This window comes from Dermacentor silvarum, chromosome 3 (genome assembly GCF_013339745.2).
Source record: "Dermacentor silvarum isolate Dsil-2018 chromosome 3, BIME_Dsil_1.4, whole genome shotgun sequence".
NCBI classification, from domain to species: domain Eukaryota; kingdom Metazoa; phylum Arthropoda; class Arachnida; order Ixodida; family Ixodidae; genus Dermacentor; species Dermacentor silvarum.
Genome location: NC_051156.1, coordinates 146,993,431 through 147,011,870, shown reverse-complemented (window position 1 = coordinate 147,011,870; position 18,440 = coordinate 146,993,431). Strand labels below are relative to the sequence as shown.

The 18,440-nt window shown below is 44.2% G+C and overlaps 2 protein-coding genes across 2 annotated transcripts in view; both read right to left on the bottom strand.

Annotated features, from left to right (window-relative positions):
- LOC119444876 (nose resistant to fluoxetine protein 6) overlaps positions 1–10,527 on the bottom strand; it is a 53,974-nt gene extending 43,447 nt beyond the window's left edge. The window contains exons 1-2 of the mRNA XM_049664784.1: positions 10,164–10,527; positions 2,842–3,053 (exon numbers count right to left, since the gene is read on the bottom strand). Of these exons, the coding sequence (XP_049520741.1) occupies positions 2,842–3,053; positions 10,164–10,527 (576 nt within the window). The remainder of the gene's footprint in view (positions 1–2,841; positions 3,054–10,163) is intronic.
- Positions 1–10,756, bottom strand: part of LOC119444880 (nose resistant to fluoxetine protein 6) — a 423,598-nt gene extending 412,842 nt beyond the window's left edge. The window contains exon 1 of the mRNA XM_049663711.1: positions 10,539–10,756. The gene's annotated coding sequence lies outside the window, so the exon portion shown is untranslated. The remainder of the gene's footprint in view (positions 1–10,538) is intronic.
- Positions 10,757–18,440: the final 7,684 nt, after the last annotated feature.

Sequence of the window (18,440 nt, the reverse complement as noted above, 5' to 3'; positions counted from 1 at the left end):
AAGTTAGTTTGTTCAAACGAAAACCCTCACTAAATTTTGGAAACCTGTTGGAAGAAACTCGACTTGGGGTCCCATTGTTTGTTGTTCACTTCTGACGTTTCATCGGGGTTTGAGATTTTCTACGGACAGCGAACGTTTGATGTGTGATGTGCGCTATTTCGAGCACTGCGTCCTGAAAACATGAACAAGCACCAGTCATCGGACGTACATGACGTTATCACACTCATAGGCGAACGAAAATGAACCGTGCACCCTGAAACATGAATGGAACACTCATTTGTTTTTATCCTCAGAAGCTGATCAGGTAACTTTACAGTTTCAAGCCTCGTTCTATCAGTGCACAATATCTGTATTGAGACTCTGAAAACACGACTGACGATACTTCCTATACAGGGTGTTTCACTTAATTAGAGCAAACTTTAAAAATATGTAAATAAAAGATATGTAGCTGAACAGAACCAAAGTAATGCTGTTTGCCGTCCCTTGGAGATACTCAGATTATTTTTTTGTATTCCACCTAATTCGATAATTATTCTTAAATAATTAAGCAACTTCTCAATTATAACTGCATGAAATGTTTCAATGAGAAAATTATAGAGCAACGTGAAAAACTCCCAATACAGAGATAAAGACAGGGAAATAAAGACAAGGAGGTTAGCCAGTGTAAATACCGGCTGGCTACCCTGTGCTGGGGAAAGGGGTAAAGGGAATAAAAGGTTATACAAGAAAAAACACCCGATACAGCTTTCTGTTGCTCAATACGTGCCACACAAAAGTGTTTTTCCGAGCATGAAAGAAGCCCGCGAATACATGCAAAGTGCCTCAAGTTGCCAGTCGCGAGCAAGTTTTGTCAGTATGATTTTATTAGGATGGCAATCTAGAGCCCTGCACGGGCTCGGGCTTACCCGAAACCCCGGGCTGGGCAGGGCAGTTTTTTATGGGCTCGGGCTGGGCTCGGGCACGGCTTGTGCTTCTTGACCCGGCCCCCGGCCGGGCTTGGACTTTCTCGTGGTGTGCATGTAACGTGCACCGAGTTATCCTTCCGCGTCTCTACTCTTAAAAACGTATTTTTCGGTCTAGGCCCAGGTTCGGGCCGGTTTCGATCCGGGCTCGGGCCGGGCCGGGCTCGGGCCTAAGGTAAAGGCGTGGTGGGCCGGGCTGGGTGGTGACGTCGAATATTTCCGGGCCCAGGCCGGGCTCGGGTCTCGCCATAACACTTTTGGTCGGGCTCGGGCGGGCAGCCAAACGTAACAGTGGGCCCCTGCAGTGCTCTATGGCAATCCGATATTAGGTTAGGAAAACACGCCAGAGGGGAGCCTAAATGCAAATACTTCATGGCGACGTGTTTTTGTTCCTGCGGAAATCAGTACTCCAGCCTTGTTAAGTGCAATTTAAACTTGAAAGACTTAATCATACTGGTCTTAATCTGCCAAACATATCACGGTGCTTACGCTCAGCAGCGCTGGCAATCTCATCGTTAACTGAACGTGATTCAAATGAAAGAGACATTCGGTTTTCATGGCGTACCTGAGTTGACCAGAACTTGTAAGTCGTGTTCGTTACAGTCTTCAATAAAGCATAATCCCAGTCGAGCAATGGGGCTTTCCTTAGGAAAGCCTTGTTCACTGAAATAACGGAGCTGAAAGAAACGGCAACAATAGAAGTATGGAATCAACGTTGTCAAGAAAACTTTGCTTGTGCAAACCAGTAACCAGAGACACGTACACGCATAAGTTATGCACACGCGTGGGCTCGAAGGGTTTCCCCTGCACCTGGGTTCTTACATACACATGTTAATTAGGTGATGTTAACGTTACTAGTCAAACTTTCGGTGTAAAGCTCTTCCTGAGCAAGTCCCTACAATAGAATAAGCAACTCTCAATTTAGGTGTTGAAGTGCAAGTTGAAGCCAGAGATATTTTCCATGCGTTTGCTCGAATGCCGCCAAATAGTTAGCCCCCAATGGCGAAATTGAAAAGGTGCTGCTCCAAAATAATCAATCGTCTAGTTGTGACTGCGGGACAAATTGACATCCTTGTCTTCGAGGTGAATCTATCTTGCGAGTGTCGTTTTATCCTGCGCTGGAAAGAGAGATCTACCTGCGTTATCCAAAAAAAACTGCAAATGTAGGAAACAAGGTTGTGTTATAATTAATGTTATCATAACGAGAAAGGTAATTGCCGCAATAAATAGCATCGGCACAACAATACGTATACGTTTTATAATGTAATCATACCTTACAATAACAACTGTTATTACGCTATTCGGCACTTCCATTTTTCGTTTAGTAGCGCTCTATGCTAAGTAATAGCATTTTGGTTAAGCTTAATTGGTTCATATTTGCTTTGATCTTGGCGTCCTCGTTTCAGCTTATGTTATGCTAATTATAATTGCCTGATGTGAACGCCATGGTTCCTCAATGAAGGAACTTGAATAAAGCCCTGTAGAGGATTAACATGATAACCCTTTATGATGTGAGGCAAGATTCCGCCTTAAAGGAGTCAACATCTTTAGAAAATGTATTGCAGTCGAACTCAGATGAATCGAACCGTCATATAACGAATGATTGTGTGTAGCGAACAGCAGTAAAATCCCGTTCGAAATCTTTCTGCATAAGTTTTATTTTATATATCAAATTACGTAATATCGAACTTTTTGTGATCACCTTCAGATTCGATTTATCCGGGTTTGACTGTATCAGCTGACGAGATTTGTATGGTTGCCTATGCACGCATACTCGGGGCAATTCAATAAGGGTGCTTCAACTAGTTCGGATACATTTAGTTACTCGCTATGCATGTTTCCTTCGAATGATACCAAGACGCTATTTAAATTCACTTACCCTCGGGTGCAAGACATCCGAAATGGAGTTCATCATCCCTTTCATTTCTGTAGCGTTTTTAATGTGGACAAGCATGTTGCAGTACTGGCCACGGGACAACACGTTTCCGTAGCGGTCCCGCACGACGGTCTCAAGGCACTCGTCGAACGCGCCCAAGTCGGCGCTTGAGGCGTCGAAGAAGCCCGTGGGGCACTTTCCGGTCGCGTCGAAAACTGCGACAGCACAGCAGTTGACGCAGAATGTTCATTTAAATTGAATTTCCACTGCCACCTAACGCTTTTCTGTGCTCTTGGTCTTATGCAAAAACATATACAGAAAGTGTTTACAAAGTTCTCGAGCCATAATCGCTGTGCGTTCGCATGGCATATTCGCCCATAATCGCACTACCTTACCTGGTCCAGCACAATTCTGACGTCACCTAAGCTAAACGAAGAAAGAAGCTTCGTCAACACGCGTTTAACATGCGACCTCACGAAACTTCTGCGTCTACTTGTAAATCCGCTCATTCTTCAAGCATACTGGATTTACTACTGACGGCACAACTGAACAATGTCACGTCGCTTGCGCATTTACCAGGTCTCAGCAATCACGTAGTCATTCACGCAGCGCTTGAATTCGTAACACCTCACCGTAAAAACAAAAAAAAATTTCAGAAGAATCGGGTGCATGTTACACTCCTGTAACACGTGAAGGCGCAAGCCTGCTGCATAAGTGCTAGTGCAGTAAGTTATACGATCGGAAGGGGCCGACTTCTTGAAAGGCATGACCAGCCGCAGTGTGAAGTAAACGTATGGCGCTGTGGGTCGAACTCCTCAACGCCATATCCGAGCACCTAATCCACTACCTATCGGTTCCTTCCTTTGTTCTCTTTTTCTTTCCGCCTTTCTTTCTTTCTGTCTCTGTTTCTTGCGTTCATTCTTCCTTCCTTCCTTCATTCCTTCCTTCCTTCCTTTCTTTCTTTCTTTCTTTTTTCTTTGTTCTTTCGTTCATTCTTTATTTCGTTTTTTCGTTCCTTTGTTCTTTCTTTCATTCCTTCATTATTATTCAGTAATTGCATCTTTGCTTACTTACGGGGGTATGAGCCATACCGGATGTTGATAATTTTTCATCATATTTTTTCGTGTATGAGCCATTGATGATGATGATGATGATGATGATGATGATGATGATGATGATGATGATGATGATGATATTTTTGTTTCACTCGTCCACTTTTTTTTTATCACAGGGCTAGTCCCCTCTTTTTTTTTGTGTGTGTGTGTGTATGAGCCATTGCAACGAGCCACTTAAGGTTTTCGCCTTAAAAAACAAAAAAATGATATGACGCTTTACGATGAAGCTAATGACAGCAATATGAAGGATTTTGGTGCTGGTTTCTTGCTGGCTCTTCACAGTGCTCAGTAGAAACTCGTACCTTTTGAAAGCGAAATGCAGCACCTCATAAAATGCTACAGTCAGTTCCATCCCGTGAAAACTGTTGGAACGGCGGAGCTGTTTTTTGCATTTTCATGGAGTGGAACACTGGACGTAGCTTTTAAATTTTTTTTTTTCGGAGAGGGGGAGGGAGGGGGAAGTGTCTTTCTGCCACACAGCGATAATCGTCATCTATCTTGCGTGCTTTCTTTGCATTATCGCCACGCGCGCGGTACTTTCCGGCCACGAACGGCACACACGATATCAGGTCAGACAGCATTCTTCATAGGAAACTGGCGAGCGCCGAGGTTTCAAGAAAGGACCTCGTCCTCCTCCGGTATGGGTATGTACCATTGCATGGAAATCGTAACACCATGCCTGAGATAATACTTGAGCCTAACTGTATCGCAAAACTTCCTTAGAACTTTGAACATCAACTTTATTCGCATTGATTACTTGATGCGGGAGCCGCCCAAAAGAAAAAGCTTATTACACATAATACATGATAAATATATATATAATACATAATACAGAAAAAGCGACCAGTAGCAATCCAAATTGCGCACACCAAAAACCACAATTTAGCGCAATACATGGTATTCTAGAAAATGTACAAGTAAGCAATACAGCCCCACGTCGTCAACTTGCATTTCCTCAAAAAATTATGGAGCACATGATTTATTAACATATTGAAAATTCTCAATTGCATAAGCTGTTTATTTTATCCTAATGAGCATGGTTTTGAGCTTGGCGTCTATCAAAAAACCAAGCTAGTGCCGTTCAATCATGACGTTAGCACCACCTAATATAGCGCGCCAAAGAGCATATAAATCTCACATAGGAATGCTACATACTAAACGTAGGAAATATATAATATAAAGGTCCTAATAATGCAAAAATAATATCTCCAGAAAACAGCATAAACACCAATACAAAAAATAACACATCATTTATTGATGCTACGAGAGGTGCACTATACATGGTTTTCTAGCAAATGTTATGTATTTTTTTTGGAAAGAGAGGGTTTCAGTGTTTATTTCTCTACAGTGTAACGGGTTTGATAGTCGAGGAAGTACGTATTGTTGGGTTTGAATTTATTATATTGTTCTGAATGGTGCAACCATCCAGTGTATGGTTCATTGTAATATTCTGGTAGGTTCGCGAGTTCTCGTAAAAAATTGTTTTATTCTTTGTTTCTTGTATAATCACTTTGCAATGATAGTAGTCATATATTTGAAAATAGGCATTAATGTGTGTTTAATGAGTAGGTTCTGAGTATGAAAGCTTCATCACAAATTATAGAAGAGTCTGTTGCTGGGTCTGTTCGTACATACTTGTAGAAACGATGGAACCCAGCCTTTAAGACGCACTCACCAGGAGAGAAGTAGACGGACACACGCTGGGACTAGCAACAAGTTTAATGAAACAACCACGCAAAAGTTCCCAGGGAAGCCAGAGCGCCCATGCGTTGTACATACCACGTGAATATCAAAGAAAAAACACAGAATGACATCCAGTCACCACGTTTTTTTCGAAATAGGCTATCTCTTTCTTGGACAGCGACAACGAGGGTACACTAACACATTGATAGTGACCATTGATATATATATATATATATATATATATATACATATCACGTCCATTCATCACGTTCACCTACAACACTGCACCACAGGCGACCACAAACTTCTCCCCATTCTTCCTCTTGTATGGTCGCGAACCATCGACTACCCTAGACACCATTCTTCCGTACAGACCCGATTTATCCGAATGTACACCCATCTCTGAAGCTGCCCGCCGCGCAGTGGAATGCCGTCAGCTCGCCCGCTCCTTTACAGCCGTCGACCAATGGCAACAAATATCTCGACGTGACGATGATCACCCGCATTGTCACTTTCTTCCGGACTCCCTTGTGTGGCTTTGGGTTCCTGCCGTTCCTGCTGGACTCTCATCCAAGCTTGTTTCCAAATATCAAGGACCCTACCGTGTTGTAGCACTAACATCGCCTGTGAACTATATTGTCGAGCCTGTCACGCCACCTACGGACCAACGCTGTCGTGGGCGTGAAACCTTCCACGTACAACGCCTGAAGCCGTATTACGACCCAATGATTCTATCTTCACCATGAGTCGCCAGAATGGCTCCTTTTCCGATGGGGGGCGATTGTAGTGAAGAGGCATACCCGGCGCTGCAGCCACATCGCCAGTCGTCCGGGAGGCGCGAGCTCGAGATTGCCTGAGCTGTTCTGGTTGAGACACGCTGCCTGCTGTTCTCTTGTCCTGTATTCATATTAGAATATATATATATATATATATATATATATATATATATACGCCGTCGTCGTCATCCCGTCGTCAGGCATTCGTTGTCCCACCGCCGCAGTGATGCCGTCTTGATCGTTCCACCTCGTCACTCCAGGTTCCTCGTGCGACTGTCGTCATGCCATCATTGTCATACAGGCTTCGCGATACAGTCGTCGTCACGTCATTGCATGTCGCCATACGCTCGTGGTTATCGCATGGTTCTTATGTCATCGTCATCCGGCCATCCTCATCTCATTGTCGTCATCACCCTATGGCCTTTGCCGTTATATTGACGTCATCCCTTCTTTGTCATTCCGCGGTTCTCACTGCATCGGTGTCACACAGTCGTCGTCATTTCGCCGTGCACATGGGCGATGTGGCAAGCGAGTGCCATAAGGGAAAGAGTTTGTCGCATATAGTCGAAACAACGGAAGTCTCAGAAAAACCACTACAGATCTTAAATAATCATGACTTGAGAAATACTGTGTGTCGCTACGTCGTTTGATTGCTAATTACATTACCAGTAATCGTGAGATGAGCTCTGCCTCTATTTTCTTTCCATTCAATCATCAACAATTTGTTATTGCTAATAATTGTTCACATCATCGGTCGCCACCTTTCATGTGTACAACAAGGAACTGTGCGCACCCGTCTTTTTTTTTTTTTTTTTTGATTTACATAAGTGACTTACCTTCGTCCATAAAATCTGATATCTTCCTAAAAGCAGACGAGTGCGTTCTTTATCGTCCTATTGGCCACACCTTGGATTATCGAATGTTACTGGTTGACTTAAACCGTAGACTATGTTCGTCTGAAAATAGGTTAATATACTTGAGCGGGAAAAAATCCTCACGTGTCTCATTCCGTCGCAGGCAATCCTACCAGTCGCACAAGTACCCCATCAATGGCTGTCCATGTCCAATCTCTGGACACTTTCAAATTCCTCGGCATTAACCTCACGGATGATTTGTTTTGGTCATCTGGGGCCAGATTCACAAAGCTTGTCTTTCGTTAGTGTTCTTTGCCATTGGCCAACCGCCTTAGATAATAATATGTCTTGCATCCGGATTGACTGAAATTCTTTCTTACGAACATTCTAGTTTAAAAAAGTTTTTGTGAATTCAGCACATGTTAAGAATTAAACTAATGGTATATTTTGCTATTTATGCCGAAACTTTAAACTCGCTCCTCCCTCAGTTATTATTTAACTCATTCAGCTTTAATTCGACCTAAACTACAGCACACCAGTGGTATCTATGTTTCATACCATTACAGCCGCATTAACACGCTCGAGAACATTCAGAATTGTGCAGTTATATTTGTTTATTCGGATTATACTTATTTAATCAATGCATCTGCCCTCAAATACAGAGCCTTATGTTTCCAGCCGCCGTTTATATCGTAAGTCCCAAGACAGATCCTGTGCCATTTCAAATATTGTTGCCAGTCATCTTTGTCAATGTATCAGTCACCTACAAAGCCGTCTATCCCCCGTCAGCTCACATCAGCGCCCACTTTAATTTTCCTTTGTGCAAACAGCAAGAGGCTACGGCAGTTTACCTACCGATGCTGTGCACACTACTGAACCCATCAAATTCAAGGAAACTGACATCCATCCCAGCCAGTAATGTTGTTCGCGCAACCCTTATGGGGGCGTTCAAGGTATAATAAATAGGATATACATAAATAACAAACCACTGACAACAAACTTGGATAATTTCGACTAGCAGCGTAGTGAACGGAATGTTCAGGAATGCATAACAAGTATCTCACTTAAACTAGAGAGAGCCAGGTATAGTGATAACGGAGCACAATAAAAATAATTCAGAGCCCTTCCTCTGTCGAGGAAATGGGGGATAGGCAAAGCTTGTGGCAAGACAACACTGCCGCAGGCGTTCCGCTTCGTTTGCTCTTAACTCAGGGTCGGCGGCTCTTCGCTGACGTTTGGCCTCAACATCGCGCTTCCGCAACTCGGTGTCCGCGGCTCTTCGCTGACAGTTTCGCCAGTGCTTCGGAAGCCCTCACGCTAGAATCGGACGACAAGCTTCGCTTACCCCCATTTTTCGACAGGGGGAGGGCTTGTGATTTTGTCTCTTTGGGTCCCACGTGTGACAAGGGTAGTTCAAAGGGCGCGTTACAGGTCTCCGAGCCCACAGGGGTATGGGCCATGAGCTTAGACCCTCTCTGCACAATCACCAGGATTGGCCCACACGACAGCATTGGGTATGTGCCATTGAGCTTAGACCTTTCTGCACTATCACCAGGATCGGCCCACATGACGAGGGTATGTGCCATTGAGCTTGGGCCCTTTCTGCACTATACCACCAGGATCGGCCCACTTTTCAGCGTGACAGCCCCACCACCACCACCACCGCCGAAACTTGTGAGCCTATAAAGCTTCGCTTAAAAGATGCTCTAGTCAGCAATACACAGCAAAGGTGAAACGCGCGTTCTTCAGCATCGCTTTGTACATGGCTGAAATTGAAAAGTGCCCATGGCCAAGCCTTCAAAAATTTTCTCAAACGTTTGCTGTCTACGATTCACCCATAGTCACACATATACCAGGGCGTCCCCAGCTAACTTTAGCCAAGTTCTTAAATATAAGATACAAAGTAAACGATAATGCAATAAATGACGTACCACACTAGGGGGATTTTTGTTCATAATTGAACTGCTTATGATTAGATTAGATTATTTAACAAACTTTTGATTTACTCAATTAACGGCGCGAATTTTGATATAAACGAAATAATTGTGTGTAAAAACATTCTTCCGAGTAACGCCTGCGACCGATAGTGTGGCGGCGAGTGAACGCGTAATCATGCGGCTATTTTCATATCGCACACGTATTCTTTATAACTCAGAAAAAATAATTACGCCAGACATAGCACACTGAAAACAACTGAATCGGGTGTTTTAAAACACAATTATTACTTTTCTAACAAATTCGCGCCCTTAATAGAGTAAATAAATAGTTTGTTAATTAATATTACCTTATGATCGATAGTTAAATTACTGGGAGAAAATCCCCCAGGTGTGATGCGTCTCTGCTGCAGAATATCATTTGTTGCGTCCTCGTACATTCTACATTTAATTTTTGAGAGATTGGCTAACATTAGATTGAACACCCTTGCATACAAAACCCGTATTGGCTAAACATTTTGTACGCTGAGCACTTCATAGGTACAGTTGCGGGTTAATTGTGACAGTGATTATAATAATAACAACAAAAGTGACAGATCATTGTTAGTAGCTGGGAAACTTAGGGCAGTCGATGAGTGTTCATTTTGGACACCAGGGAAAATTGTAACTGGCAGTCGTGATTCAGCTTGTTTTCAACAAGACCTTAGTTTGGTCTTGTTTAGCGCTGTTTGGCCGATATGAATAGGTTGTTTTGTAAAACAGAAAAATAAAGGCTCTTGTGAATCAAGTGTATTTTCTTTCTTTCTTTTATCTTTCTTTTTTTTTGGGGGGGGGGGGCGGGAAAGGGTGATGCAGGGATTAACCGCAGTCCGTGTACATTTGTTGACAGATACGTATGTGTTTGCCTGTACAATCGACTGCTTGTAGGCCCACGAACAAAGGCACAAATAAAGCAGTACTCACGTCTCAGCACCCACGGCTCGAGGTTCTGGAAGGCTCGCATGGTACGTAGCAGCGCCGTGCTGCACTCTGACCGCACGTCGGCTTGCAGCAGTTTTCGCATCAAAGAGCGCGGCACTTTGGAAAGGCCGGCGGCCACCACGTCTCGAGCAACTTGCGCGAAGTCGATTTCCTCTACTTCGCCCCCAGTGTTATCCGGGCTTCTTGAAGTCAATGCTGCCGATGCACTCTGGCCGGTAGCGATCGTCGCATTTTGAGCTAGCGCGGTTTGGGCTAAGGTTGGCAGCAGCACGCACGACGACACCAATACCCATAGCGCTACCTGGCGCTTGCAACCACCTGTCCACGCTGACTTTTGGAGCACCATGATGCTAATACCTTCGAGAGCACGGCAATGAGGAAATCCACGTCTCCAAGCTTCGGCGCAATGAGCTTCTCGCATGAACACAGAATCGTCTGCTAAAGGATGACAACGCCCTGCGCCCTAAAAGAAAAACAATGAAGTGAGTGCAAAAACCTTTTTTTTTAATGCTTTTCTCTCGTGAGAGGAAACCTAAGGCATCGACAATTTCACCAGGTTAACAAGTTGAGGAACAAATTCCTGTTCTAAGCGAAGAAATTTTTAAAGTTAACTTTTTCTGGCGAGGAGGCTCGTTATTGAAATGCACCTGATACTTCTACAAAGAAACAGTAGTCGTTTGAACCCTCCATGATGTGCTCATGCCGAGGTTAATGGGAGCGCCACAATTCTCACGAAAGCTAACCTTGTGTTTAAAAAAATGCGATGAATTACGGGCAAGGGGTCTGAAGCGAAATGCTTTTTTCTTATTCTCTCAGTGGAACAAACGAATGGGAAACTTAATACGCTGGGCACTCACTGCAAATCGGCGCGGGCAATACAAAAAGGCTCGGGCCTATTTAACGCAGTCAGCGTCCACAGGGCAGCTGAGGTAATCGCACATATGGGTGTGATATGCACTAGAGTGGGATACACCGCTGAGCGCACTCCGCCTAAGGCGGATCCAGCATTGCAATGAATAACGTCAAAACCGAGCTGCGCGATACTGTGCATTTACACTCTCCCTCTGCGCTCATTCCTCGGTAAGACAACTGCGTCCGTGCTTCGCATAAGCAATATTACTGGTTCGCGCACATCTATTTCGTGTTGGCGATCTTGGTCAGAGGGAACAAAAAAAGAATAACTGGTTAAATGCATATGTGATGGCATACCAACAAACCAGAAGGAAAGCGCCTAGGAATGCATTAATCTTTAAAGGTGAAGCGACTAAGAAGACAATACAAAGAATCTACTGGATGACGAAAATACTTCTACCCACAACTCTTTTTTTTTTGTTAGAGCTACTGTTTCACGTATACACACCAGCCCACCACCGTGGGAAGAAAATGCCGCTTCATACCAAAAGCTCAAACAATAATGATATTCTCAAACATTCTAGTCCATTCCTAGCCACAGATCTGCTTTTATGCTGGCTCTATAGGAGTGAAAAGTTGTGCTCCTGCAGCATGACCGATGGCAGGCGGATACACGTGTTGTTGTGCTTTGCGACGTGCAAAGCCTCCATATTTGCTCTGGTCAGCTGGTTCATGTTGTATGATAGTGTTTTCGCTGAATAACGACGTCAAGCCAGCACTTCGAAATTACCTTTCAGATGTGTGTGCGTAAACTTTATTTTTTAAAGACGTCCAGAGGCTCAACTTAAGCCGAGGCGGGCCACTCCTACGTTGGCACTGAAGGTCAAGCCCTTCAGCGACATCATGAGCCCTCTGGACAGCCCTTAGTTGGTGTTGAAGCAATGGGCTTTGTATTCTTTTTTCCCATTGAGTTCATTCTTCCAGGAGGCTGGGAAGAGTTGTGGGGCACCCCGCGAGCATATGTTTGATTTCAATGATGCCATTACAATCATTACATTCCATCTTAATCTGCCTCTCTGGATATATTTTGTTAATGTGGTACGGCGTGGCGTATGTACCCGTTTGCAATAAGCGCTGCGAGACTACCGAGCCCTGTTTAGTTTTGAGTGTGGCAATTAGAATTGCCTGCGTCCTAGATAATGTTTTGTTATCTCATTATAAGTTATTAAATGATCTCTATATTCTCCGGCCTGATGGTGAACGGCTCGGTTATGGCTGTCATGGTTGGCAAGTCCTCGTGCCAAGTCATGCGCAACCTCGTTAAGGTTTACCCGAGTCTCGTCCACTTTCCCCATATGCGCAGGAAGCCAGTCAGATTTCTGTTCTCCTAATCCTAATGTTTTCAAAGAGTTTAGCTGCAACTTCAGCTACGTAGCCTTTATCAAAACGTTTTATAGCGGCTTTTGAATCACTGTAAATGAAGGCCCACTTATTACTCCAGATGGCTAGAGCAATAGCCACTTGTTCCGCCACCATGGGTTCCTTGGTAAAAATAGTGATAGCGTCTTGCACCTTTCCTTGCGAATTTGATACAATGGCCTTATAGGCTTATTTACCTTTCACCCAGGCAGCATCAACTATAGCTGCCAGTTGGTTCTTCTGTTCTATCTCCTGCATGAGTGCTTTAGCTCTTGCCTTTCTCCTTTTGATATTATATTCTGGATGTATGTTTCTGGGGAGAGGGTTGGTTCTGGTCCTATCCCTAACTTCAGTATTTAATTCCACTTCAGCCTCTATTGGGCTCCTTGATCTATTAGGTTATACACCTATTGTCTGTAATATCTTTCTGCCTGCTCGTGTTTTTTTTTAATCTTTCGTTTTGCGCTAGCTGTTGGGCCTCAGCCATTTCTTCCATTGTGTTGTGGACTCCTAGACTCATGAGCTTGTCAGTTGCAGCGGTACTCGGTATCCCTAGGGCTATTTTAACAAGTTTCCTGATCATGACATTCAGTTTGTTAAGTTCTGCCTGTTTCCATTTGAATAATCCGGCCACGTACTCGCAAGTGAAGTGGCAGAAAGCAAAAGAATGTATAAGCCTCAAAGCACTGTCTTCCCCCAAGCCTCTGTGTCTGTTGGTAATTCTCCTTAGTAACCTAATGACTTCATTTGTTTTGTTCGAGATATGCTGTATTGTACTATAATTGGCATTGTTTTCCTCTGTGCGGTAACCAAGAACCTTGATTTTTTCCAACTAGCCTGATTGCGGATCCTTCATGAGTGTATAGGGAAACTCTTGGCTCCTCTTCCGGAATGTAACCTCTTGGTTTACGACCTTTTCGGCGATGTTTAATGACCAAGAGTTCCGACTTGGCTGCCGAGCATTTCAGCCCCATGTCTTTCAGTGTGTTCTCCACAACAAATAGACTTTCTTGCAGTCTAGATGTGAATGAATATTATTTACCAGTAACCGCTTGTGGTCTGACAAACTACTACTTGCTTACCGTTAAGCCACGAAACCAGCAATAATGTGTGTGTGTGTGTGTGTGTGTGTGTGTGTGTGTGTGTGTGTGTGTGTGTGTGTGTGTGTGTGTGTGTGTGTGTGTGCGTGTGTGTGTGTGTGTGTGTGTGTGTGCGTGTGTGTGTGTGTGTGTTGTGTGTGTGTGTGTGTGTGTGTGTGTGTGTGTGTGTGTGTGTGTGTGTGTGTGTGTGTGTGTGTGTACGCCGCCAAACGGCAATACAGGTCAAAAGTACGCCGCCGAATGCAACACAGTATTTATTATTACTAAGTACATGTCCAGCAACGAAACAAATTAAAATCGGCGGTTTCGCCCGAAGGCGAAGCATTGAAATCGACATCATGGCTTAGCGTAGCGCTTAAAGTGTTTCACACCGGATAATGGGTTTCCGTGACCGACACTGATAGCGCAGGCACCCTGACAGTACGGGATTTATTTACTATTATTTTGCATTTGCACGCTTTATACGCCATCTTGACTACACTTATAGCGATCCTACAAGGAATCACAAGACGGTGCTTGCGTCGCATTGCATAGATGACGATTTCGTGGAGCTGCTCAGGGAGATATATAGAGACAACCAAGTACAAGTTGTATGGCAAGGTCGAAAAGGTAATGAAATGGTGGGAATTCACCAAGTATTGAAGCAAGGATGTCCTCTGTCTCCATAGTTGTTCACGCTTTACCTTAAGGGTATAGAAAGACGACTGGAAAACATAGAATTACGGTGTGATTTATCCTACATGCGTAATGGACAACTGGTGCAACAGAAAGTCTCTCGACTGATGTACGCAGACGACATTGTGCTACTAGCGGACGATAAAAAATATTTACAGACACTTGCGAATATCTGTGGTAACGCTGCGACAAATCTAGGCCTTAAGTTTAGCACTGAGAAATCAGAAATTTTGATATTTAATGAAGAGGCGAGTAATTACGTGGTGTCAAATCAACAGCAAGTCATACCCATAGTCAAGCAATATAAGTACCTCGGCGTACACACAAACGAAGGAAAGAATTACTCAAGCAACCACCAAGATAATCTGAAAATAAAGGGGAAGCAGAATGCAACAATTATGCAACACAGATCACTGTGGGGCCACAATAAGTATGAGGTGGTGCGTGGAATCTGGAAAGGAGTAATGATACCAGCGCTAACGTTCGCAAATGCCATTCTATGCTTAAAATCGGATATCTTGTCGGGGTTGAAAGTTAACCAAACATCAGTAGGCCGGTTGACTTTGGGAGCCAACGGTAACACCACAAATGAGGCAGTGCAGGGTGACACGGGTTGGGCCTCTTTCGAAGTCAGAGAAGGACAGAGCAAAATTAGTTTTGAAGAAAGGCTCGGGAACATGGATGAAAATAAATGGACGGTTAAAGTGCACGAGTATCTGTTCGGGGAAAGCGTGGACACAGAATGGAGGAAGAGGTCAAGGAAGTTGGCAACCAAGTACCGGATCATCGAAACTGTAAATAGATAACCAGGAGTCATCCGAAAGAAAGTGAGAGTAATAGAGACAGGGAATTGGATACAAAGAATGGAAATAAAAAGGACCATGGAGATTTACAAGAATGACAAGAAAGAAATCAGACGGGAAAAGCTGTACGATAACACAAAGGGCAGTGCCTTGCTATTTGAAGCTCGACCGGTTGCCTAAGGATCAAAACATACCGGAGCAAATATTCGGAACTAAATGAGGCATGTGTATGCTGAAATAAAGATCCGGAGACCACTCAGCACATCCTAATGGAATGCAAAGGGATTCACCCAGCGAGAACCGTTGGTAACGTACAACTTCCAGAAGCGCTTGGGTTTAAAGTGGAAGGAAACGTCAACCGATCAGCCGTAGAGATAAGCAAGAGACGATTAGAGTCATCATCATCATCATCATCATCATCATCATCATCATCAGCCTATATTTAAGTCCACTGCAGGACGAAGGCCTCTCCCTGCGATCTCCAATTACCCCTATCTTGCGCTAGCGTATTCCAACTTGCGCCTGCAAATTTCCTAACTTCATCATCCCACCTGGTTTTCTGCCGTCCTGCCGTTCTGCAGTACGATTAGAGTACTGGTGGAAAAAAAAAGCAGGGAAGAGATTGATATGACCTGATCTCTTAAAATCATAGGTAGCGATACAAGGTAGATTTTGGGAAAGAAAGAAAAAGATTAATGAGAGGTGTACAAAAGTGCTAGATAAAGAACATGTATAGTATACTTGATTAAACCAAGCAGGCCAGGTCACTATTTGTCACCGCCCCGTTTCAAAACGGACGCCATTAAATCATCATCATCATACTACCATAGAGTTTCCTACAATGATTACTAGAGGGAACTGTGACGCTGGCAATCGTTCAGCCTCTAGGGCGGGTATAACTATAGGAGGTGTGAAGAGCGCTACAGGTTTCCCTTGCCCGGAAGTGTCGTCTTGCGCCATCCCTCCGCCAGGTCGAGACAGGGCACTGCGGTCGGGAGCGCGGGGACTGGTCACCTGTCGCAAGGCGGAGTGGGACTCGCTTCTGCGTAGCCCGGCTCTAGACAAGCAAATCCTGGCTGTCCGGCGTGGCCGCGACCGGGCCGGTGGGCTAGACCTGCCGGTCCTGACGTGGGACTAGCCGGGTGCGCGACGAGTTCGCGTCCTCGCCGGACCTCAAATAAAAGTTATTTCACTCACTGGCCACCTGTCGATGTACGCAAAAGGTGTTTGAGTATTCGAGTAAAGAAAACAAGGAAGATATTGAAAGAACCAGAGTGGTTACATTTATAGGTTAATTGCCATTGTATGCATTTTTGAAAGCTTGCTTGTGTTAGGGCGCCTTAATTATTCAGGATGGCGTCAAACCGAGAAAAAAGCTCAGAGATGATGTTTTGTTGGCATTCTTCTTGTTATATTTCTTTAAATTAGTTTATAGCAATGCACGCAGGAAACCTACATATACCTTCAATATATAAGCTGCATTTTCCTTTAATTTTAACACATCAAATTTATTCCTTCTCGCCTGTTTGTGGCGCCAAACATATAAATCAAGAATTTATAAAGCATGGTTACGTGCTCTTAGTACCATTATTTCACATCATGAATGTGAAGTGCATTAAGCAATGTCGCTGCGCCCCAACTTGCACGTAATATAAGGGGTGTTTTTCGAAGAACGTGGTAATAAAGACGGCGCCTATCAGCCTGTTGTACTATAAGGTAAACTAGACTCACATAGGTTATGTTTCTGGTAGCTGAGACCAAAGTTTACCGAAATAAATTCAGTGACGATTTAGTGGTAAACGCGAGAGAAATGCGCTACCATTACGTCGCACGTCTCTGAGGTCCCGGATCCATGATTTCAACCACGTTCGCAACATTGTGAAGTGTTGTTCCTGAGCTCAGTCTACACACGACCTGCTTCTTCGAGGAGCGAAGTGCGAACGACAGTGGTTCAGAAGAGACAAGCGTCAGTTGCTATATACATGAACGAGAAGAAAGGGGACCGAGGGGCCCAATTTTTTATTAATAATATCATAAGAAGCCAACAAACAATGACGACAATATATATTTATGCTGCCACGGGGCAGAATTAGCTAAGCGTAGGTACGTTTATAAGTATATACAAGTTGCAGCAACACTGCGTACACAAGATGGTTGCCCGAACCAGCCGCGCGATCTTCTTGCGAAATCGTCTTCTTTGTTTAAAGACACAGCATCTCACCCTGCTCCGTAACAGTATTAACCCATTCCAATATACGTTTACGTCACGAACGGTTGCTGCAAGCCTGGTCTGTCTAGTTGGTCTTTCCCCACTAGTGGCCCACATTGTATAATTTATCGGAAAGTTTCAGCCAGCCCCCACCCCCGAATCAGATCGTGTCGGCAAGTACCCTTACAAAAACTGGCGGCACCCTAAAACAGAGCTTGTATGTATAGGTTTCCTAGATTACATAAACACTGTGATCCATCTGACAACACTTTGCAGAACCTCAAACTATTCTAGAACACAAGCTACCTGCAATATGCATCGAATGACTTCGATTCCCACAGTGCGTGGTATTTCTTGCTTACACTACAATCCAGGGATGATCATGTATCGGTGAGGCTGAACAATAGTAAAACTGTTGGGATTCTGTATCGTTTTTTAGAACTTTCCTTTTAAAAATATCATGATCAAAACCAACCGGCGATATGTTATTACTTTTTCACTGATATTCTCAGGTAGCCATAATTTCAAGACTCCGTGAGCAATTTCATCCTTGCAGCCATCTGATGGCCATGTCGTATTCTCATTTTCGATTGAAATTACCTCTTTGCCCAACGACATCTTCCGGTAAATCATAACGTATAGTTTTTTTTTCTTGGTGCGAGCCTCACACGCGACAGGCTCATGGCGACTCACTATAAACCTTAGACTCTGGTCAGATCGCTACGTCATAATAACGCAACCACTGGTGGTCGACTATGAGCAAATTTACAGTAGTTGACGGATTTTTCGGACACAGACAATGCCTCAAAAAGATCCGAATACGTAGGCAGTCCGAAAGAAAACACGATTTTATGGCAAAGTAATACGGCTGTTTTGTTTACGCGCTTTTGTTCAGTGTTCTGCTTCATTGAAACAGAGTTTACTTAAAATTTGGGGATGGCCGAGGCCGGCCACGTGCGTCGAGGTTCACCGTCATGCGCACACGCGATCTTCACCCCAAGACACTGTCACTTTAGACTGTGCTGCACAAAACCAGTTTCTAGTTTTATTGCCTTCATTCCAACACGCGAGCTTACACTATTCCGTCTAGTAAGCGCACACACGAACTTGGCAGGTGTTCGCGGTAGTTGCCGGCTGACCCCCCGTAGACCCGACATCTGCTTCACGCACGTGGTCGTCAGTCTAGTCCAATGTAGTCTTC